Genomic DNA, 23,291 nt, shown 5'->3' with positions numbered 1-23,291 from the left:
TTATCGCTATGTGTATCATAGCTGTTATCTGCTCCAAATTATCTGCTTTTTTTTTTTTTGGTAAGGAACTCGTGGGGGCTGAACTTTTAAAATAATGAATTCTTTTTGATAATCTATGAACCAACAGCAAAGGAATTTTTATGAATGGGCTACATAAAATTACTTTTTTTTTCTTTTGATATGCTTTTTTCTTCCTCCTTTCCATTTCTCCATCTCTCAATACTTTTACTAATGCTTCAAACTTTATGCATCATAGATGGATAACCCTCTTACCTCTGTGAATTTGGTGAGGGTTGCATTGGTTGGGTTGTGGGTAATCAGGAAGCGCATAGTCTCATAAGTAATCTCCACTGGAGCAGGACGGTTCATAATGGCGAAGGGACGAAAGTATATGAGAGCTAACAAAAATTAAAAATCAAATTGTGCAATGTTTCACAGCAGAAAACATCAAAGACCACTAAAGTGGGGATAGGTGAGAACTTTCCTTATTTCCTTGGTTTTGTTCTTCAGAATAATTTTTCACTTTAAGAAATACTGGTTTTCTTGAGCATCTGCTGAAATTCAACTTCCAGCCTCAATCACTGCAGGTGGCACTCCTTCAGATTTTGCAGGTTTCTACTACATGCAAAAAATAGGCAGCCTTGATTACATTTAGGCACTGGTGAGGCACAAAGAAAATTGTATGGACAAATCTTCTCTCCAAGGGAGTTCGGCCAGGCTTTGCTTCTCTAGTGTCACTAAGAGGAAGAGGTTTCCAATGTGCAGAAGATAACCCCATATATTTGAGGGTTATTCTCAGGGTCTTGAGTCTTCAAGGCCAGGTTGAGTTAGCCCACGAGGGACCCCAGCCTCCAGCTCACTTCTCGGCCAGGGTGCTGTGTTGGGCCCGGCAGAAATCTGCCCTGACGCTCAGAATCGCCATAAATGTGTGGCTTGGATTCAAATGGAAAACCTAAAAGACAAGGAAGAAAGTATCTAGGCTTACAGAGAAGTATTCATAGATTTTTAAGGAATGCATGTATGAAAGAGGCAACTTTCATATTACCTGACACATATAGCCTTCCGCAGATGATACACTGCACTAACTCTCCTTGCAGATTTAGAATCAATTCTGCTTTCCAATGATTGTGCTTAATGCACTGATTAAAAAAATTGTTACCTTTCATAGCCTGCTTATGGAAGGTTCAGTGTCACGATATGAGAATTGAGGGCTTCGTTAAATGCTCTGTTTGCATAAAGCATATATGTATGGAGGAAGCTGAAAGCCAAGAACAATTCAGCTCACATTTTCACAAGGCAAGAGTATTCCATGACGCACAATATAAAACAAATACCAGGAAATTCTAACCTGCCTCACTTCAGTGTTGATCCTTACCAAGGTTGTGACGTACATTACCCAAGGAAGGGACTACATGCTTCAGTAGCCCATTTATAAATTCCCAGGTAAGCACTTTAATCACTTCAGTAGCCTGTTTACACAATCCCAGGTAAGCCCCCTCAACCCAATCTTAATTGCTTATGGAGAGGGCTTTTAATCAAAGACAAAAAGCTAGCCATGTCCCGGAAATAATGAAAATACCTCAATTTTATGGATTATGTGTGAAAACAATTTAGCTATTACAAAGAGTACTGGAGGTATAGAAATGTCTGCAACAGTCTATCATGCTCACCTACTGGGGAACTACAACCAAGTGGGTTTCACAGTTCTATCCTCACCACATATTATAAAGAAGGTGGTAAAGATATTGTGCTGTGCCACTAAAGGCACAGGGCTTTTCAGAATCAAAGACTACTTTGAAAGAAGGAAAGACTAATGTGCAAAAACTATGTGCCACAGAAACATCTCACATTTTCCGGTCTCATTACTACTAGGATTTAAAGCTCTAAATAATTGGATGTATGGGACTACAGCTCAAGTCCCAAGTAACATGATCTTCCATTGTACTGACTGCAGATTATAGCTGATGAAGTTCAATGCATAGAAAATCCCAGACTGGCAACAATAAACTGAAAGGGACACAGCTTAATAAAATGTATAAAATGTTGACAGTGTGAGAGGGGATTTTGAGGCCTAAAGACTGCTTTGCAATGCTGTTGTTCAATTTTCTCCTTGCCCAGGGGCCTGCAACCTTAAAACACTCAGAGCCATTTGAACCTATTTCCCACAGAAAACACCAGGAGCCACAAAACCTGGGTGGGCGTGGCCAACACGTCACTCACTCCCAATCAGTCACATGACTCCCCAGCCATGGCTACCCAGGTTTTGTGGCTCCCGGTATTTTCTTTTCTTTGGGAAACAGCTCTCTCTGTCTGTCTCCCTCTCCCTCCTTTTTCTTCGCTCATCTCTCTCCTTCCCTCTCATCTCCCCCCCTCTCACGTCTCTCCTTCTCTCTCCCTTTCTCTCTTTCATCTTTCTCCCTCTCCGCCCTCATCTCTTTCTCCCTCCGTCCATCCCTTTCTTCTTCTCTCCCCCTCATCTCCATCTCTTTCTCATCTCTCTCTCTCTCATCTTTCTCCCTTTCCCCCCTTTCTCTCTCATCTCTTTCTTTCTCCCCCCGTTTCTCATCTTTCTTTCTTATCCCTCTTTCTCATTCCTCCCTCCCTCATGTGTGTGTTCCTTCTTGAACCATTTCCAAAAACAGGTGATGGTTGGAGTTTTTTTAAATGATGTTCTTTGTTCTTCTTTGAGTGGTTTTTAACCATATGATTTAAATCAAGATCATTTCAGGTTCCCAGATAAATGAAGCTCTTTCATCCCCCTGCTGTGGCTCCCTGTCGGCTGAACCCACCACTGGCTGCCTCCCCCCCCACACACACACACACTCCTAGTCTGCCCTGAGAAGGACGGCAGTGGCGAAGGCTCGCTCCATATTCCAGAGCTGGAGGGAAACACCCCTCTACTTGCCTCTTCTTCTGGCCCTTCTTGGTGCTGTCTGACTTTCTCTCTGCCCTGAAGTTCCACATTGTAATTGGGCCCCAGGAGGAGGAGGAGGCGCTGCAAGAGCAGTGAGCAGGCCATGGAGATGGCGAGAGGAATATGAGGACACACGCAACTTCCTCTCCGTCCGTCCCGAGACACTGACTGGGCCAGCTGCATCGGACCCCGCTGCTCTTGCAGCGCCTCGCACAGCACATTTTTGCCCCCGCTCTGGATTACGGAGTAAGTCTCCATCCACCCGCAGTAGTCCTTCTCTTCTCAGGGCAGACCAGGAGTGGGAGGGAAGGGAGAGCGGTGGGGCCAGCCACTGGTAGGATCATCCGACAGGGAGCTGCAGGAGAGGGCCCAAAGAGCCATGTGTGGCTCTAGATCCTCACGTTGCCAACTCCCATCCTCCCCTATCAATACACGTAAAGCATTCAGGTCCCCAAAGAATCTCAAATGGTCCAATAGCTAAGGAAGGTATATGAAGGGAGGTGAAGCCATTTTCTAGGCAAACAGCTTGAAATACCACTGAATGCAGAGAAACAATCAACTGACAGTAGGGAATCAATTAACAATACAGTTACAAGTGAGAAGAGATTTATAAAACTGCTGCTTGCGTAAAATAATGCTCTTGCTATAGCTCTCCTTAACAATCCCTAAGGGATTAGACTTCTAATGGGTAGTTTATTCAATAGTGGTGAATTTTAATCTCTTCTATTTTTCCTTTTTCCAATTGCCTATGTCACAATATGACAGATTCAAACCATAGTAACAAAAGGCCAATGGTGAGCAAACATATATTCACAAATAGAAATACATTTGTTTTATATGTAGCATTGTAACTACAGAAAAGTATCACAGGCTAGCAAAGGAAACTATCACTTCAGAAATTGAGATGGTATTACTATTTGCAAACCTGAAACTGCACTAAGAATGTATAAAGTGTATATAATGTAACCTCATCGGATTGATTAGTACCCTATAGAAAAATAATTGCGTACATATGATTTTTCAAGACCATCTTTGAGACATGGATCACAAATTTTAGAAAATACTGTTAGAAGTCCAAGTCTTAATTATTTTAATTTATGAGGATAGCTTAATAAATATCAAACTACAAGAAAATAAATATAGAAGAAAAACATGTTTTTCAATCTTTTAAAATATCCTGATTTTTTTAAAATTTTGATGCTTCTTTACCTTTTCTATTTAAAATATTTCCATTTTATTCTTCTCATAAGAAGAGTCATAAAGCAATTTACTTTTATACCTGGTAATACCAGCAGACTCCGGATTATCAAGCTTGATAGTTTTCCTTGTGGAAACTATGGTCTCTGTCCCCTCACTCCCAAACTTAATCATTAGCACTTTGATTAAACTCCAGCATGACCATACATAATCAAAAGAATGGCATGAAAGCAGGAAGTGATATTTCCTCTTTTCTTGCTCGTGTATTAAAAACTGTTGTCAGAAGCAGTTGTATTTTACAGAAGCATTTCACAACCAGTCATTTAATGACTATACAGATTATAGCATCAAATAGATGCTTTATGGCTCATAAAGCATTCCCCAAAATGTCAGAAGTGGTCATGCACTCCCCTTGTGACCAAATGACCACGTCAGGCAACTTTATAACTGATAGTGATATTCTGTGGTTACATGACTACAACTCAAATTTTTCTGCCAGTTTCCAGCAAAAACGCCCATTCAAATGGATTCATACAACTATCATGTTTGCTTAACATTAAGAAAATATGGAGCTCAAAGAAAAAAATCCTCAGAGCTTTTAAAAAAATACAATTTGGCTTTCATTGCAGCAAGAATGGATCTAGCAGTTTTGGAAGTAATTTAGGAGTAGATTAGGAAACTCAGAACTTTAGGATGATATGACATAGGGACAGGAACATGGTTTAAACTTTATCTAAGCTTAACTCAAAACACAGCCTTCCCCAAAACTGGATAACCTCCAGCTGCACTGAAACTACAACTCAGAATTTCCAAATAGCATGCAATGGCAATGCTAATGGGAACTTTTGAGAACTGTAGTCCTAACATATACTAGATAATAGAAGCCCAGGTTGATTAAAAACATAATCAAGCAAGTCCTGGAACAAATACTAAGTTTCACTGCTAGAAGACAGAAAATGTTAAAAGTACCCTGACAATGCTATTCATTTAATTCAGATCATTTACTTTTTTATGCCAAACTTCTAATTCAGTCTCCTATCAGGGACTGGAAGGGACTTTGGAGGTCAACAGCCTGCTCAAGCAGGAGACCTATGCCATTTCAAACAAATGATTGACCAATCTCTTCTTAAAAACCACTAAATGTTGAAGCACCCACAACTTCTGGAGGCAAGTTTACAAGTTGCTAATCCATCAGCCAGACATTGAATACTAGTTTTTAGTATATGCAAGCAACATCTTTAACTTATCTGAACTCATTCTACTTCTTGCTGTATTCTACATTTCTTTATTTTCCATATAAACATAAATAAGAGAGTTGGAAGGGACCTTGTTGGTCTTCTAGTCCAACCCCTGTGTGAGTAGGAGACTCTATATTAATTCAGAGAAATGGCTGTTCAGTCCAGCCTTCTTAAAAGCCTCCAGTAATGGAATACACACAACATCTGAAGGCAAGTTGTTCCATTTATTGATTGCTCTCACCATTAGGGAATTTAAATAGTAACATAAACTTCTACAAATAGTAACATTAAAAAATTGTGGGGCTCTTCTCCATGTCATGTCAACAGACATTTCCAAGGATATATTATGAGTAAGTATTGTTTCTTGGGGGGAGGGACACTTTAATATTTTAAAAATAACACACACAGTCACCGAACTGTTAGTGACACCAGTTGAATCCCACCCCTGTCTTTCACATTCAGGAGGTAAACTTTCCTTTTTCCTCTTTCTCTTTAGTAACTTTGTTACTAACTTAACAACTACAGTGATTCTCTTAACAACTGTGGCAAGAAAGGTCATAAAGTGGAGAAAACTCACTTAGCAACTATCTCACGTAGCAATTGGGCTCAATTGTGATCTTAAGTTGAGGACTATCTATATTGTTATCCCAAAGATGCTTTTTTTCAGGAGGCAACGGCACTTCAAGAAGCTTCTTCAACAGGACAGTGGGGAATGGAAGGATTGCCCTGCCACTGTCCCGTCAAAGCTGAAGAAGCTTCTTGGATAAGAAGCAAAATGTCTTCAAAAGAAAAAAACAAGAAAATCCAGTTGCCTCCTGAAAAAAGCATCTTTGGGACAACCATGACCTGGATGACTGAGAGTCTTTACAGACTTACCTGTAACTGTTAAAAAGTGTTGGGTGTATTGGTCCACCTTCTCTTTCATCTTATTCTACTGAATGTATTCTTAACATATAGTGTTCAGAGTCATTATGAATTAGATAGCCTATAGATTTGATATATAAATTTATAAACTTGGAATTTAAAAAAAATGATAGGTTCATTTTCTTTTTAAGGGGTCCAGTGACTTAGATTCAGCAAAATAACATACAAATTAAACATTCAAAATAGCCTAAAGTTTGCCTACAGGATAGAGAATGCTACACCTGGAACCACTATTCAGTGATAATTTGGTTTGAGGAGACGTTATGAAGATTGTTTTATATTAAACCATATACTAATAGCATTTCATAATTAGTGATAATTTCATAAAGAATATTTTTTTCATTGGGTTGTAAACACTGAGAAATTAATCTAAATTTAAATGAATCATGAATACAGGTATAAAGTATCTAATAGTAATATACCTCTATTCATGATTCATTTAATAGTATCTAATAGTTACCGTATTTATCGGCGTATAACACGCACAGGCGTATAACACGCATTCCCTTTAAGAGGGAAATTTCAGGAAAAAAATATGCGGCGGGCGCAGCGCTGACATCACGTCACGACGCTGCGCCGCCGCTAGGCACTATTGGGAACGGGATCCCTTAAAGAGGATTCCGCTCCCTGGACATCGGCGTATAACACGCATACATCATTTGCCCCCTATTTTCAGGGGGGAAAAGTGCGTGTTATACGCCGATAAATATGGTACTTGCTATACTGAAATATTATCAGCCTGAAAGCAACTATGAAAAAAGCAAAATACCGAAATATGCTTTTGTTACTAAATGTTACAGGAAAAAAACAGAAGGGAGGTGTATGCGCATTAAGGGGCTTATCAATACCTCAGGTTTCTAGGCGTCAGTGCCAAATTTCTAGGAGCCCAGAAGGGCTAGGCAGTAAGCTGTTAAGATTCTGCACCAAAGATAAAATATTACAGTCTAAAGAATTGTCCCCAACATATTTGCATTGCAACGATGCATATTTTCTATAAAACACTGAACATGGAAATATTTTGGAAAATTACACCATGCAAATTGTTCAAGATAAGTTGCATAAGGAAATTTTCAGATTGCACTGGAAAATTTATGATGCAAATTACCCAATTCAAATTAGCCACATCAGTGATATAGAACAGAAAATTTTCCATAGAAAAATAAAAACACAAGAATTTTCCATATTGCAGTAATCTGGTTAATGGCAATTTATTTTCAATGTATCATCTGTATCAACAGAATTCAACAAACTTTACATGATGCGGAAAAAAGAGCTAGAAACTGCAAATACAGAAGTGATTTCTGAATAGTGGAAGTAATGCATGAAATTAGTTCTGCTAATGAAGGAACTTGTGATTTTTCAGACTTCCTAGAATTTGCTAAAATGAGCAAATGAATTTCAAAAGCAAATTAATTTAGATCCATAAATAAATTAATGTATGATTTCCAATTACTGACAATGTTGAGGGAATGTGTTTCCAAGTATATGCAGTTCCAATTTCCGGGGGTGGGGGGGGGGTGTATGTGGCAGAATGGAAATAAAATATATTTACAAAAACAACTCGCTCAACTCCCTCAAGCATATTTCACATGTAGCACATTTCACTCTAGAGGCTGATGATCTATCTACCAATGTCTGATCAATGTCAACAATTCTGTTTACTCAAATGACTAATTACTGATATACCTCCGGATCACATAGACAAGTTGGTATAAATCCATTTTCAGAAACTAAGTTTACTGTTTGGAGAACTTTGAGAGATAAAGGTCAAAGTGCAGCATGATTGTAAAAGGTTATATATATTTTACTGAACAAGCAAGCTATTTAAGATCAATTCTGTATTAAACAAGTTATCATTCACCCCACAGGCTAAAATTTAGCTTAGCATTTTATCAGAAGTCAGTATGATAGAATAACGAAATTTCTCCTGTAGTATCTTGTGTGTGGTAGTTAGAGATAGAGATTTCAGGCATTTGCCTATCACTGTCAGTAGCTTCAAAAAGTGAACATAATCTTCTATAAAATCATTATTCCAATGTAAAAATCACACTGTTGTATTTACTTCAAGATGTACAAATTCTTTAAATGCAATTTTGGATGCTTTTTTATCATCAACTTTCTATCTATGCTTGTGCTTTGTCCCATTTCTTTAGCAAAACTCACATTATCCACCAATTTGAATAAGATTTCTTATTCTTCTCAAAAACAGAGGAAATTGCATCCCATTTCCTTCCAGTAACAAAATGCAGAACTTCTATGCTGTATGATGAAAGGTATCCCCCCTTTCCAGTTCTTTCTTTAGAAAGAAAAACTGGCTTTTCTAAATGGCACAAAATTCTCAATTTTAAGAAATGATCATAGTAACATTCTACTTGCAAAAGACAGAATTGAAAATAAAGCTGAAATTTCAATTCCAACCCCGCCCGCTAAGTTTAAAAATTGATATTTTGAAAAAAATAGTTTTTAGTGAAGTATCTACAGATCAAATAAATTACTTCTAAGTAAAAGTATATCGTGGCATCCTAAAAAGTTTTTGCACCTTACTTCAGACAGAACCACGAAGTCTTTATTCAAATTAAGTGACTTTACAGCCACATATTCTCTGTCTTTCTTTCTGGGCTCTCAACAGTTAACCAGCACAACATTCCACAGTAGGGCAAAGTACAGAGACAGGGTAGAAGATAGATTAGGTGTATTCACTTTAGCTGTATAGGAACAACTTTTTGTGACAAGCTTACTGTTGAATCATACTCAATTTTCATAGTTTAAATCAATTGCCAGAGTTTTGGCAGCTAACAACACCCCATCTATTTAGGTATATTTTTGATTTGTTAGCGAAATATTTAAGTGGCCTAATGAAACTTACATTTTTGGATCAATTAAGTCTTCCAATTTGTGGAATAAAATGCATAACTCATATTAATATATTTTCTATGATTATAGAATGAAAATTACGTTTAAAGGAACTTTTCAATACCAGTATCAGTACTATATTTTTTTAGAAAAAGAAATTTAAGTAAGCAATTGAAAACAATGCTTTTAATGAGTAAATGTTAAGAATGGAAAAAAAAGCAAACTTCATTATTTTTTTATAAATAAAATTTCATCAGAGCTCCAAAATGAATCAACAGGCCAAGGTGTCCTACAGAGAATCTATCATCTTCTGTCCCAATCCCATAGACACAAGCCTTTCTCATGAAGAACTGACCAAAGCCCATTTCTGCACTTTGAGTCACAAGAGGAGGTGCCTAGTTTTCCTTACTACTGCAGTTCTGAGTCACAACAACTTCTGCTCATTCAACAGGAAGTGGGCAAGTGTTCTCTTCATTTTCAATTTACACAAGAACTAACTGAAACTAGCAACCTGTCCATGGAGACGGAAATCAACATCAAAAAGACTTCTCCCAAGACCAAAGGAAGGTGGGGGGGAGTTTGAAGCAAACAAGAAAAAGAGAGATGGGAGCCGGCCACTTAACACACCATTTTTTCTAGGCTTCTAAAAGACCCCTTACCCGTGGGAATATGTTAGCCCCAACAGACTGCCTCGATTCCCTATGAGCTGTCTCTGCTGAGCTTTCTCACCCATTTTTGCTGTTCCATTTCTGACCAAGGTGCTCTTTGCACCTTCCTGCCTTTGAATTACCAAGCAGTAATCTTGTCTACTGTATATGGGCAGCTCTCATTTCCTCAATGTCTTAAGCTCTAAACTCCATCTGTTGTTACATAACCACTGCCTCTTACTACACTGTAGAGCCGTAACTCCCCTATTACAGCTTGCTTCCTTACTCTACACCAGGGCTCGCCAAACTTGGCCACTTTAAGCCTGGGGGACTTCAACCTCCAGAATTCTCCAGCCAGCATAGCTAATAAAGAGTATATGATCATAGGGCTGGAAGGGACCTTGGAGGTCCTCTAGTCCAGCCCCCGCTGAAGCCAGAGACCCTATATATCAGGGGTCTCTAAACTTGGCACAAAGCTGGCTGGGGAATTCTGGGAGTCGAAGTCCGCCAGGCTTAAAGGGGCCGAGGTTGGAGACCCCTTGCTCTACACAGCTCTTCCCCAACCCGCCTCCTATGCAGCCTCCATTTTGTTCTCCATCCCAACGAGGGAGCCATGCCACAGGTGGCTCGTGCAAGGATCTCGGGCGGCTCCCCCACCCCCCGCTCCCGTCCCGGGGCGCTCCAGGTGAAACGTTGCCCGGCCCTTCTCCCCCAGGTGCCCTTCACCTCCCCGCTTCTCTTAAGCCAAATGCAGCCGGGCTTCCCCGGGGATCCAGGCTGCCATCTTTGCCTCCAAGGGCAGGCACGCTCAGGAAGCCCGGCTCTCGGGAAGGGAAGGAGCGGGGAGAGAAGGTCACTCGCAAAGCCTTCGCCGGACCTGCCCGAGTACGAAGAACGGTGGTTGCCCGGCTGGTTTCCACCAAGGTCCCGCCAGCATTTCCACCCCCCACCCCCCAATCGTGACTTCAAGCAGCATTTCCTGGGGCCCCGTCTGGTCTTCAGCACCCGCCGCAGGCAGGAGCCCTCCCCCGGAGCCCCGGACGGCCTTCCTCCCGGGGCCCTCGGAGAAAGGGAAGCCAGGAATGGGCCCCGCCGCCTGCTCGCCTCCAGCCCCTCCGGCCCCCAACCGCTCCCGGGGCTCGCGCGCCTCCAATGTCACCCCGCCGCCCCACTCAACCTCCCCACAGCCAACGGCGCCGGAGCCCCACAACTCCCGCCGGGCCAGAGGCCCTGCGAGGCTTCCCTCCCGCGCCCGCCGCCGCCGCCGCCGCCTTCGCGCTTACCCACCGGCAGCATTGAAGGGCCAGGCGCTGAGCGAGCCGGGCGCCTCCCACACGGCCTGGGCGGGGAGGCCCCTCTGGTGCCTGCGTCAGGGCGCGGAGCCGGGCCAGAGCCGCGACCGAAGAGGAAGAGCCGGGCCGGGCCTCCTGCCCGCGACGCGACGTCACCACCCAGCCTCGAAACCGGAGCTGGCAGGCGGGAAGGCAGTGACGGCAGCAGCGGCAGCGGCAGCGGCAGCGGCAGAGGCGACAGGCCGCGCTTTTCCGGCTCCCCCCTCAGCCGGCCCAGACAGGCAGAAGGCCGCCCACCAATCCCAAGGCCCGCCGGGAAAGCCGCCCCGGCCGCGGCTCTGGAGGCAGGTGCGCCTGCGCCGCGCCCTGGCCGAGCGGGGGGGTGATGGGGGGGTGGAGGCCTAGTCGACTCGACGCCGCCTCCGCCTGCCCGCCCTCGCCTCACGCGGCCTCCGCTTACCCCCGCCTCATTCTCCTCGGGCGGAGGCGCGTGGGCGCCCTTGGGTTGGGACGGGGCACCATGAGGAAATCCCTGGCTGGGAAGTCGTGTAACCATCCAGGAGGGAGCCGGGGAGGCTGGGGTGTCTTAAGTCTCTTTGCCATGAGGTTCTATACCAGGGGTCCCCAAACATGGCAACTTTAAGACTGGTGGACTTCAACCCCCAGAATTCTCCAGCCAGCATAGCTGATAAGAGTATAGGATTCTAGGGTTGGAAGGGACCTTGGAGGTCCTCTAGTCCAACCCCTGTTCATGCTGGCTGGAGAATTCTGAGACTCGAAGTCCAAATTTGGAAATATCTATATACAAGTAGTTCTCAACTTAAAACATTTCATTTAGTGACCGTTCAAAGTTACAACAGTACTGAAAAAAACTACCTTTGTAGCAGCCCAGTGATCACGTGATTAAATTCAACTGGTTCCTACTGATGGCTGTGGCTGTGTGTCCCAAGGTCACAAGATCGCATTGTGCAAGCATTCAATGAGCAAAATCAATGGGAAGCCAGATTCACTTAATTGTGGCAAGAAATGTCGTAAAATGGGGGCAAAACTCACTAACAAACGTCTCAACAACAGAACACCTGAATTGTTGGGCTCGTAAGTCGAGGACTACCTGTATATTAGTATTAAACTTATCCAAATATGAAATACAAATGAAAATAAAAACACTGGGAAAATTGGGAAGAAAGCAATGTGCGGGTAAAGGAGAAACAGAAAAAAGCATTAACTTCCAACTCTTCAGCGCAGTAGAATAAAAGTAACATTCCAGCCTCAACTTTTTATTTTTGCATACTTAGTATATAGTGACCATTTCTATAACCAAAAACCTAACTAATCAGCAAATCCCAAAGTCAGAATTTCATTATTATTATTATTATTTTGTTTTCTTTTTTTGTTTCAAGCACAAAATCTAGATCAGTGGTTCCCAACCATTTTTTCGCCCCGCACCCCTAAAGCAATTTCACTCGAACCTCGCACCCCCTGAAATTTAGACTTTAGGAACTACTGAACGCGTTAAATATATGGTAGGATTGAATCTTTTCAGCTATGTATGTGATGGCCACTAAATAACGATACTTAACTCTAAAATGAAAGCAAAATTAATCCATTGCATAATAAATAAAAATGCCAACATATAGCCAATATCCTATTATTTACCTGGACTTTTCTCGCACCCCCTGGAATATCGTCTCGCACCCTCAGGCAGTGCGAGCACCCCAGGTTGGGAACCCCTGATCTAGATAGTTTCCAAGCACCTACAGACCCAGCTGTCTTCCCTAGGTGTATGGAGCAACCCTCTGACAGGAGTATTTCTAGAGATGCAAAATTTCTGGAAACGTTGAAACCTGGAGGCAAAAATTGAAGCATTTGCAACCTGGGTAAGAAAGTTTTGGGCTGCCCAGCATTCATTTCAGTAATCAAACGAAATTCTTGGCAGCTAAATTATTCCCCAGCACAAAGAGAGCCGGGGCCATTTTCACCCAATAGAATGCTGCAGGAGGCCATGGGGTGGTGAAAATGAGGTGTGGGGGACCACACAGCCCGCCCCCCGTGCCCTGTTTGATTAGCAGGGTGCTGCAGGAGGCATCCGTCCCGTCCCCCCGGTGCCAGCCCGTGGAGGAGAACTACAATGCTGATCCAGCCCTGGAAGAAATCCAGCTTGATACCCCTGCTCTAGCAATAAAAGATGAGCAAAGTGAAAAAAATGGAATTTAAATTAAATATAAAGAAGTTAAACCAATGACAACAGGTAGAACAACCAGCCTTAGAATTGACAGGGAATTTCTTAAAATGGGAGAGAGGTTCTGTGGATTTCAGTCATATAAGTGGTCCTCAACTTACAATCATTTATTTAGTGACTATTCAAAGTTACCATGGCACTGAAAAAAAGTGACATGGCTGTTTTTCGCACCACTATTGCAGCCTCCCTGTGGTCATGTGATCAAAATTAGGGTGTTTGGTAGCTGGTTATCATGCTCCTGTCGGAATCTGATTTAGAGGGGAAGGCTGAGCAATTGACGGAGTGGGAGTGTGGCTCTGGGAGTGTGGCTCTGTTGGCTGTGGAAGAAACTGGGGAAGGGCAAAGTCCGGCTGGGCAGAGCAGGGGAGAGGTAGAGCAAGGGAGAGGGAATTTGGAGGACGATCCAGGCCCACCCCCTCTTCATCCTAGGGCACTCAGGGAGGAATGGAGAAAAAAAGCAACAGGAGTTGTGTGGCTTATGGGGGAGGAAAGGGCTCTGATTCCCTTCATTAGCTGCAGCTGGGAACACAGTGTTTAAAAAGGGAAACTGCGGCCAGCAAATTGTTAAGACCAAATTGTGAATTATTGTGAAGTATTGTCAAGGCTTATCTATGTTCCTGGCATCTTCCCAATTGTGTGTTTTGCGGGGCTTTAAAGTCTGCAATTCCTTCTCCTGCCCTGTCAAGTTAATTGCTGCTTTGTGTGGATTTTTATTTACAGTTTGTATGTACTTTGTTTTCAGACTGAATTTCCTCCACTTAAAGGCTGTTCCTGGGAGAGTTTTTTCTCCAGCCAAAGGTAACCTGGACATTGGAGGCAAAGTTGGAGGTATTAAAGGGATTCTTCTGGCTCATTTCACTGTGTTGCCTTTGTGCCACGCCCCTTTGTAATGAGGACAGTTGCAGTGTCCCAGGATCATGTGATCCCTTTTGTGACCTTCTGACAAACAAAGTCACAAAATTCACTTAGCAATGTTGTCAGGTTCCAAGTAACGCAACCATCATAAAACAAACTCCGGGGCATTGCAATACCCCAAATATAACAAATCCACCACCTAACTTGCATTCAGGCTTGACACATGTCACTAAACTTAATCACTGCAGTGATTCACTTAACAACTGCGGCAAGAAATGTTGTAAAATGGGACAAAACACACAAGTCTTGCTTAGCAATGAAAAAATTGAACTCAGTTGTGATTAAGTGAAGAACTACCTTTATAGGCACTTACTCAAATAGATACCCTACGGAGGAGAGACAGGAGGGGTTTTGTTGTTGTTGTTGTCGTTTTTAATTCCAACCATGTGCCAGATTGAAAGAACTGTCTCTGCCATGCAGACAGCTGCTATGAACAGTCTATGCAATACCCAGCTGTCTTAAGCAATCCTCATGTATTTTTTCTCATTACTTTGATGAATCACATGCCCAAGAAGACGTTCATTTAAAGCACTTTAAGCCATTAGTATTTTAAATCAACAAAACTGGGACTTTTCTCACCTGCAAGCTATTTTTTTATATTTTTAAAGAGAGAGGTTGATTTATGATGCTTGACTGAAAAAGAGATTATGTTTATGTACTGTATCATATCTCAGCAAGGGAGAGCCTTTTGCATCCTATTTTTCCTTTTATAGGTTGTACCAAGAGCAGATGTGAACAAGCACTCTAAGAGACGATGATGATGATGATGATGATGATATTATTATTTCACACTACCTGAACTATTATTAATTCACACTACATGAAACTAATATACAGCAGAGCTGCCGTTATAACTGCAGAATTGGGTTATAAAATGCCAAAAAAGAAACCCACGAAATGACACTGACAGGTTGTACCTGCCAAGAAGAATAGGGGGCAGAGGACTATTGCAAGTCCATCAAACTGTAGAAGAAAAACGAAGTTTGAATGACTATGTGAACCAAAGTACAGGAAAAACTGCTACAGGCTATAAAAATGGAGAATATTATAAAAACAATAGAAACAAAGCCAAAATATAAGGAAAAACAGCTGGATGACAGATTAAATGGATGGAAAACCAAAGCTTTTCACGGACAGCACTTGAAAAACATTGAAGGAAAATGTGATAATAACTTGACATGGGCATAGCTTAAAATGGGAACATCAAGAAAGAAACAGAAGGTTTAATACTTGCTGCTCAAGAACAAGCACTATAATCTAATGCCATGAAAGCAAAGATACAAAACTGACAATCGAAATTGCTGACTTTGCAATGACAAAGTTGAAAATGTTCCACACTTAATATGTGAGAGCAGCAAAATCGCACAAAATCAGTAATGGGAACATAAAGTGGAAAAAGTTGTCAAAAATGAGAAGGTGAAAGTCTTGTGGGACTTTCGAATACAGATGGATCATCATTTGGAACACAAACGCCAGATATCACAGTTGTCGAAAACCAAAGCATACAATTTATTGATGTTGCTGTACGAGGAGATGCCAGTCGAAGAAAAAGAACTGGAAAAAAATCATGAAATATCACAACTTGGCCATCGAAACTATATACTTACGGATGAAACATGTAACAGTGATACCCATTGTCATCGGGGCACTTGGTACCATGTCCAAGAATTTTGCAAAATACATCAAGAAGTTGCAACTTCCTGCTGTAGCACCAGAGGACCTGCAAAAGACTACTCGGAACAACATACATTTTAAGAAGATACTTGGTTGATATCTAGGATGCTGGCAGCCACCCGTATCAACCATCAGAGCCAGTCAATTATATTTGTGATAACGTTTTTAAATGTTCAGTTGACTGAGTTTCATGTTTAATGAATAAAAGTTTATAATAATAATTTCACACTAGTGAATTATTATTAATTCTCAATGCAATCAAAATAAAGCACAATTCTAGTCTATTAGTCTTCTGTGGAGCTGAGGTCTATCTAATGGATATAAATCTTGGCTTTCAAACAATGTTTCACCCAAAGATGTGGTCCTACTTGGAGACCATGTCAGAAGGAAGCTTCCTGTATACAAGTGGTCCCTGACTTACAACCATTCATTTAGCAACTGTTTGAATGAACATGCTGTTCAGATATTGCAATGGGAATAAAGGAAAAAGGAACTTACAGCTGGTCCCTGCATTTGTGACCATTACACCATCCCTATGGTCACATCATCAAAATTCAGATGCTTGGAAATTGGCATGTATTTACGATGGTTGCAGCATTTTGGAGTCATGCCAACTTCCCATCTGATCTCTGACAAGCAGTGTCAATGGGGGAAACCGGATAAAGCTTAACAATCATGTGATTCACTTAGTAGTTGTAGTGATTCACCTTAACAACCATTGTAAAAAAATGTTTGTAATATTGGCCATGACTCACTCACAACCATCTTGCTTAGAACAGAAATTCTGATCCCAACTGAGGTCATAAGTCGAGGAGTTCTCAACCTTTTCTTCACCACAGACTCCCCTTTAAATACCTTTTGTGGTGCTGGATCATGGCCATGGACCCCAAGACTTAACTCAAGATTTAAATCATAGCATTTCTTCAAGCCTTCACGGACCCCTGGGATGACATCGGACCCCCCCACCCACCCAGGGGCGCGTGGACCACAAGTTGAGAACCATTGCTCCAAACTAAAACCAGTTCAGATATGCCAGGAAAGAAAGTGGGAGATTATGTCCTCTAGCATTACCCTAAAACAAATATTACCTTTCTCCTCCTCTTGCCATAAAGCTTCATTTTACAGTCCAGGACAGACTGTTTCCTCTTTGACATTGATGGAAAATTACAGAAGGCATCTGTGTGGGTAAATAAATAGAAAACAGGTTTGCCTTAAGTTTTCCCTCCCCCCGCCCAAAAAAACTTCCTCTATTTCAAGCTAACATATCACTTGTGGAGAGAGAGAATGGATTAAAAAAAAAAAGGCTTTCATTTTCTCCAGAATTTCCTACATGCAGTTATAGCATTTAATGTATTTAAGGACATTTATGGAAAGTGGAAAGAAGCAGCCCGGTGGCCAGGCGAGGTACGTGGGGTGAGAAAGGCAAGTTCCCCCCCTCCGCCCTTTCCCCCCTCCCGACTACCTCGTGTTGCTCGTGATGCAAGCGACGCAAGCCTTGTCTTCCCCTGGGCCATATGGGCGGGGCAGCCTTGTGTTCCTGGATTAATTGCTTTGGAGGTGAGATTTCTCTGTGGACCACCAAAATTTTCTCACAGACCACCACCGGCCCACTGCTCTGGATGGCAAGGGTTTGGCGCTCTCCCTAGTCTCGCCTTCCTCCGCTGGAGACAATGGATCCCCCCAGCCCACCACAGGTGCCCTGACACGAGCGATGTGCAGCTGGCCTTGGTCACCCGGCCACGCATCCCCCTCCCGAGGTCAAACACAACCCTGATGCAACCCTCAATGAAATTAAGTTTGACACTCCTGCCCTAAGGCATGGCTGGCTTATGTCCCATTCTGCACCCCCCACGCACCCCTGAAAAAATAACAAAGAAAAAACACTGAATGGGGTTGAGCCATTGTGACACACTTAGCTCTGATTTCTGCCTTAGTATACTACCGGTTGAGAGTTATTTATTTGATATTTTTATTTATTTAATAAACCTATAAGCCAGGGGTCTCCAACCTTGGCCACTTTAAGAGTTGTGGACTTCAACTCCCAGAATTCCCCAGCCAGCTTTGGGAGCTGAAGTCCACAAGTCTTAAAGTGGCCAAGGTTGGAGACCCCTGGCCTATAGGCCATCTCATCTGTACAGGTTATCTCATAGACATGACTCTGGTTGGCTAGCAAGTAAACAACAGTAAACAACATAAAAATAATCAACATTAAAAATATTTTAACTCCCAGGAGATGCCTTGCCTGGCCTGCTGCCGCTGATCCCAGCAAGTAAACAACAACTTATAGAGACAGGATCCTCTAAAGTGTGCCTCTAACTGATAAGAAACAGAAAAAAAAAAAAAGAAAGAAACAAGGGGGAACAAAACACGAAATGAATTCTATCGTGCTATATTCTGGCCTCATAGTGTTTGGTTTACACAATCATTTAGAAGTTTTAGGCATTCCGAGCCAGATCTCAGCAGCTTGACATTCTATACATTGCTATTTTATATGTGTTATTGTTCTTATTTAAATTATGTGCAGAAAGAGGCGATCTTATGAGTCTCTCTATATTTGTGCCTTCGAGCCAGTCTTGGTTCTTGGCAACCGCCTGAACTGCACTTTTCTTGGCAAGGTTTTTCAGAAGGTGCCTGCCTTTGCTTGCTTCCTGGAGCCAAGAGAGGACCTGGTTCAAGTCACCCGGCTGGTTTTGTGCGAAGGCAGGACTAGAGTTCATTCTAGCCTGATACCTTGGCCACTATACCAAATGGGCTCCCCCCAAAATACACAGATACATAAATAAAAATCAGCCCTTCCTGCTTTGTCCTTAATTTTGCAAAGTATCAATAGAATCAAGTGGGGAGGAAGAGGAGGAAGAAAGAAGAAAAAGGTAGTCCTCAACATATGACCATTTAAGGAGCCTTGGTGGTGCAGTGGCTACAGTGCAGTACTGCAAAGCTGCTACTACTGCAATTTGGCAGATTGAATCCCACCAGGCTCAAGGTTGACTCAGCCTTCCGTCCTTCCGAGGTGGGTAAAATGAGGACCCAGATTGTTGGGGGCAAGAGGCTGACTCTGTAAACCGCTTACAGAGGGCCTTAAAGCACTATAAAGTGGTATATAAGTCTAAGTGCTATTGCTATAATGGAGCCTCTCCATTACAGTCATACATCATAAGTCATAAAATGGGTTGGGCACATTATTAACCTGATTTTATGCCTTTTTTTGTGTGTGTGGAGGACGTAAACCACTGCATTAAGCAAACCCATTATTAGCCGAGACAGTTTTGCTGAAAACCAGAAGTAAATTTAGAAAATCATAAAAACATGACCACAGGACAATGTAACTGGCTAATATGGCTGTGTTGCTAATGGCAGTCATGTGATAATTTAAAACTTTGGAACCAGGCTGTTAAGTAGATTGTAACTTTAAACAGTTAATAAGCGACCAATTTATATGCCGAGTATTATCTATATAAACCACTCCTTCCAACACTGAGTAGTCCCACATAAAATATTCACCAACAAAGGAGATAACATAGAGAATTGTTCAAAATCACATATCATAATTTATAAAAAAAAGAAATCCCCCCATGGAAAATCTATGCAGTACTGGTAGGCTTCAACTTCAACAATTCCTTTAGTCAACATTCTAAGTTTACAATGAAAAAAGTGACTTATGACTTTCACACTTTCGCACTGTTGCTGCATTCCCATGATTACGTGATTAAATTCAGACACTTGGCAATGGATTCGTATTTATGACAGTTGCCGTGTCCTGGGGTCATGCGATCACCTTCTGCAATCCTCTGGCAAGCAAAGTCAATGGGGATGCCAGGGATTCACTGAACACCTGGGTTACTAACTTAACACTTGCAGTGATTCACTTAACATTGGGGCAAGAAAAGTCATAAAATGGGGCAAAACTGACTTTATGAATGCCTTGCTTAGCAACACAAAGCTTGGGCTCAATTGTGGTCACAGGTTCGAGGACTACCTGTACAATACAAGTTTCTGAATGGAGTCAAAATGTCTACTGTAGAAGTCCTTTGCTGAAGAGATTCCAAGTTGCATAAAAATATCAAATTCACTGAGCTGAACAAGGAACAAACGATCAAAAGAATCATCACCTATGACAATAGACTTAACCCAGAGGAAAGGAAAAACAGCCTTGTGCAATTATTCTAATTAAAAGAGAGGTTACTTCTTGTTTTTTTTCTTCTTATGCTTTCAAAGACAGTCATTTTTCCTGAAAATTTTTTTCCCCTTGCCTCAATTCTTCCTGAACTCCCCATAATATCTCTGTTGAGGAAATGGAAAGGGTCACTTTCTCTTCACAGCCTCAACTTTCAAAGTCTCTCTTGGTTTCAAAATGACAACGTCTTTTTCCCCCTGGCAGAAAGGGAAGCGGTTGGGCAATCTCTCTTTTGTACATGACCCAGAGCGGTCAATTGTCTCTTGTCCAAATGCACACAGTAATGAGGAAAGTCTGTCTGAGAGGATATATATTTTGAGACCATCTTGAGTTCTGCCAGCTGGCATAAGGAGATCCTGGTTGGCAGCCAAGTCACAGAAGTAAATGTGAGCATCGGGCTTGCACAGCCATTCGCTACAGCTACTGACTGAAGTGAACCACCTGCCTCAATTTGCACGACACGCTGAATCATAAAATAACCGTGTTAGCTCCATTCACATAACATAAATTAACATTTTGATGTTTTATTGTTTTCAAGCATTGCTAGAGTCATGGGGCTGGTTTTAAGACTGTTATTGATATTCTGTTGCAAACTAAATGGTATAGAAAAGAAGAGGAGGAGAAAGGGGGGAAGAGGAAGAGGAAGAAGAGGAGGAGGAGGAGGAGGGGAATACACTAAGCCACAAATATGCCTTTTTCTTCATGTTGTGAAAGCTGCCTGTGGTAATTGTTCTGATGAAACTTTGGAGAAGGGGATTTCCAAAAGCCTTCTGAAATTCCAGCCACAGCATAATCTACCAAATTTTCCCCACCCACGTTTAGTGGGACTCAAAGAATGATGAAAGTTATTGAGATCGAGTTCTTGTTGGCAGAAACTATGCTGCTGCTGCTGCTGTTGCTGCTGCTTCAACAGAAACAGCCCTGCTAGAAAGTTTCATTTGACAATGTTTTCCACAAATTGAGCCAGAACACATGTTCAGCTATTTGTAACCTTAGAGATCATACAGCTAAACTTTGGGTGAGAGCTTTAAAGGTGGGCTGCCAAGTTCAAATGAAATCAATCAACATGCACTCTGAGATCCTATGCAAAATGCAGATAAAAACAATAAAATAGTAAACATAATGAGACCTCTCTGCTGAATGAGATTGAAGACATGTCCTCTGCAACATCTGCTTGAAATGTCATCAGCCTGTTGCTTCTAAAATCAAAGCACCAAGGTGAGCTGGTGTCCTTCAGAAGATGTCATCTCACCCATAGCTATGGATATTTAAAGAATAGCATGGCTTGGCCCCTGGATATCTGCAAAACTGCTTCTTACAGATGGATCCAGCCCTGCCTATTTCTACACTGCCCGTTAGTTCAAAAATCAGATTTATAAAAATAAAACATGATTAACTATATTATAAAAGATCTTGCAGCAAAGGCAGCTCAACCAGTCCATACAGGCTCACAAAATTTCCTAACTCAGATTGTTCGAGCGATTGGAGTGTTATGACTAACAGTTTCACTTCGGTACTCTTAAATTGTGCTGACATTTTTAATAGCTTCTGTTTCAATGTCCTTACTATAAATGGCCAACTGGATGGAGGTTATGGGTTTGAAGTTATGTACATGAAATCAATAAATAGGTAAATATAGTGGGGTGATTGTCTGCCAGTAGGGTTTTATCAAATTTTCCTCTTACAAAGTCTGGCCAGAAGCCGTTAATCTCCAAAATCAGCCTAAAGGTTCTAATTAATGAGGTTTATTAGAAAGAATGGATTAAGCTACAGTTCAAGAATACCAGATACTGATTTATTTTCAAATGAAGCTTCTTTCTTTCTTTTTTGGCAGAAAATATTTTCGTGTGTGTGTGCTCTTGCAATATATCAACCTTCAAAAAGAAGGACTGGCCAAACTCCACCGTTTCATAGTTTGGAAAACTCAGATTTTTTGAGAATTTGCAGCATAATTCAAATCCAGAAAACATACAGATGACTGATTCAGCAGGATCATTAACTTTTTTATATATATAACAACATGAAGTAAATACCAATAGTTTCTTCCAACGTAACATAACACGAACAGCAACTCAGGAGCTGAGAAGAGATTACTTGTTTTACTTTCAGAATTGAGAGCATGGAACTAAGCCATGCCAAGACTCTCACCCTCCAATTCAGCTCCCATTGGCTGACTTTGTTAACCATGTCTCTGCCAGTTCATGAATATTCTGACAGATTCCCTTAGCAACCAGGAAAATAATTATCAATGTTTAGTATCCAGGTTCTTACCACAGCAATCTACATCTATGTGTGAATGCTCCTTCTCTCTCTCTCCCTCCCTCCCTCCATCCATCCATCTATCTATCATCACAATATTTTTCAAACTTGGCAACTTTAAGATGTGTGAATTTCACCTCCCAAAATTCCCAATCCAACAAAGTCAAAGAGGAAAGACAGATTTGCTTAACAACTGTGTGATTTACCTAGCAACCGTTGTAAACAAAAAACAAACAGCAAAACTGGGCGTGACTCACTTAACCACCACTTTGGTTAGCAAATAAATTCTAGCCCCAATTGTGGTCATAAGTCAAGAACTAATTGTACTTAGAAAGATAACTATTTGATGCCACTTTAATCATGGCTTGGCTGCAGTTGAGACAAAAGCAGGATAGACACCGTCGGTGTCGGTGTGGAATCCATGATTATGCGCAGTTTCGCCCGAGCTCTCTTGCTGGAGGGTCCCGATCGAAACCAGAACCACCCTGGTGGGGTGGTGAAGAAAGGGGAAATCACCTGGAGGGTTGAGGGGAGCTGCAACTCCCCCCCCCCGACAGGAAAATCCCTCCCAAAGGCAAGCTGCAGCGGTGGTCTTAAAATGGCCACCACGAAGACGAAGAACATTCCAGGAAACTAAGTTTTGTGCTGGAGAGAGAAGTTGCAGGCAGAGTGCGAACCAGGCAAAGGACATCACTTTTGAGGTACCCCAGTATCAAATTAAAGGGCTATTTTGGAGGAAAGTGTGTGGAAGCAGTGACCAGAGAAAGTGAGAAAGAAAATGGGTTTTTAAATTTGGATTTGATTATTTTACTGGACTAATCTTGAGGAGAAATTTAAAGGAAAATACATGAACACAACAAAGGTTTAAAAATTAAATTGGACAGATATCGAATTGTGGGCACTTAAAGAGCATATCTAAATGCTGCAATTGAATGTGTTAAAAAGAAAAGCTAATGATTGAAATT

The 23,291-nt window shown here is 41.8% G+C and overlaps 1 protein-coding gene and 1 long non-coding RNA gene across 8 annotated transcripts in view; one reads left to right on the top strand and one right to left on the bottom strand.

Moving 5' to 3' along the window:
• The window catches only part of PTP4A2 (protein tyrosine phosphatase 4A2), a 51,690-nt gene that overhangs the window by 22,922 nt on the left and 5,477 nt on the right, over nt 1–23,291 (bottom strand). The window contains exons 2-3 of one of the 7 annotated variants that reach the window (XM_087939541.1): nt 16,982–17,070; nt 274–952 (exon numbers count right to left, since the gene is read on the bottom strand). In XM_087939541.1, coding sequence (XP_087795667.1) covers nt 274–369 — 96 coding nt within the window. In that variant the 5' untranslated portion in view covers nt 370–952; nt 16,982–17,070. Of the gene's footprint in view, nt 1–273; nt 953–1,045; nt 1,249–7,121; nt 7,192–7,730; nt 10,993–11,056; nt 11,535–16,981; nt 17,071–23,291 lie in introns of those variants that run through there. The other 6 variants (XM_026702701.2, XM_026702702.2, XM_087939542.1 and 3 more) reach the window with 6 other exon arrangements.
• Nucleotides 11,160–16,182, top strand: LOC148124886 (uncharacterized). The gene is made up of 3 exons (XR_015744750.1): nt 11,160–11,413; nt 14,047–14,132; nt 14,933–16,182. It is a non-coding gene; the product is annotated as an uncharacterized LOC148124886 (long non-coding RNA).

Source organism: Pseudonaja textilis, chromosome 10, assembly GCF_049901715.1.
Source record: "Pseudonaja textilis isolate UNSWEBS1 chromosome 10, rPseTex1.2, whole genome shotgun sequence".
NCBI lineage: Eukaryota > Metazoa > Chordata > Lepidosauria > Squamata > Elapidae > Pseudonaja > Pseudonaja textilis.
This window is presented reverse-complemented; position numbering and strand designations above follow the sequence as displayed.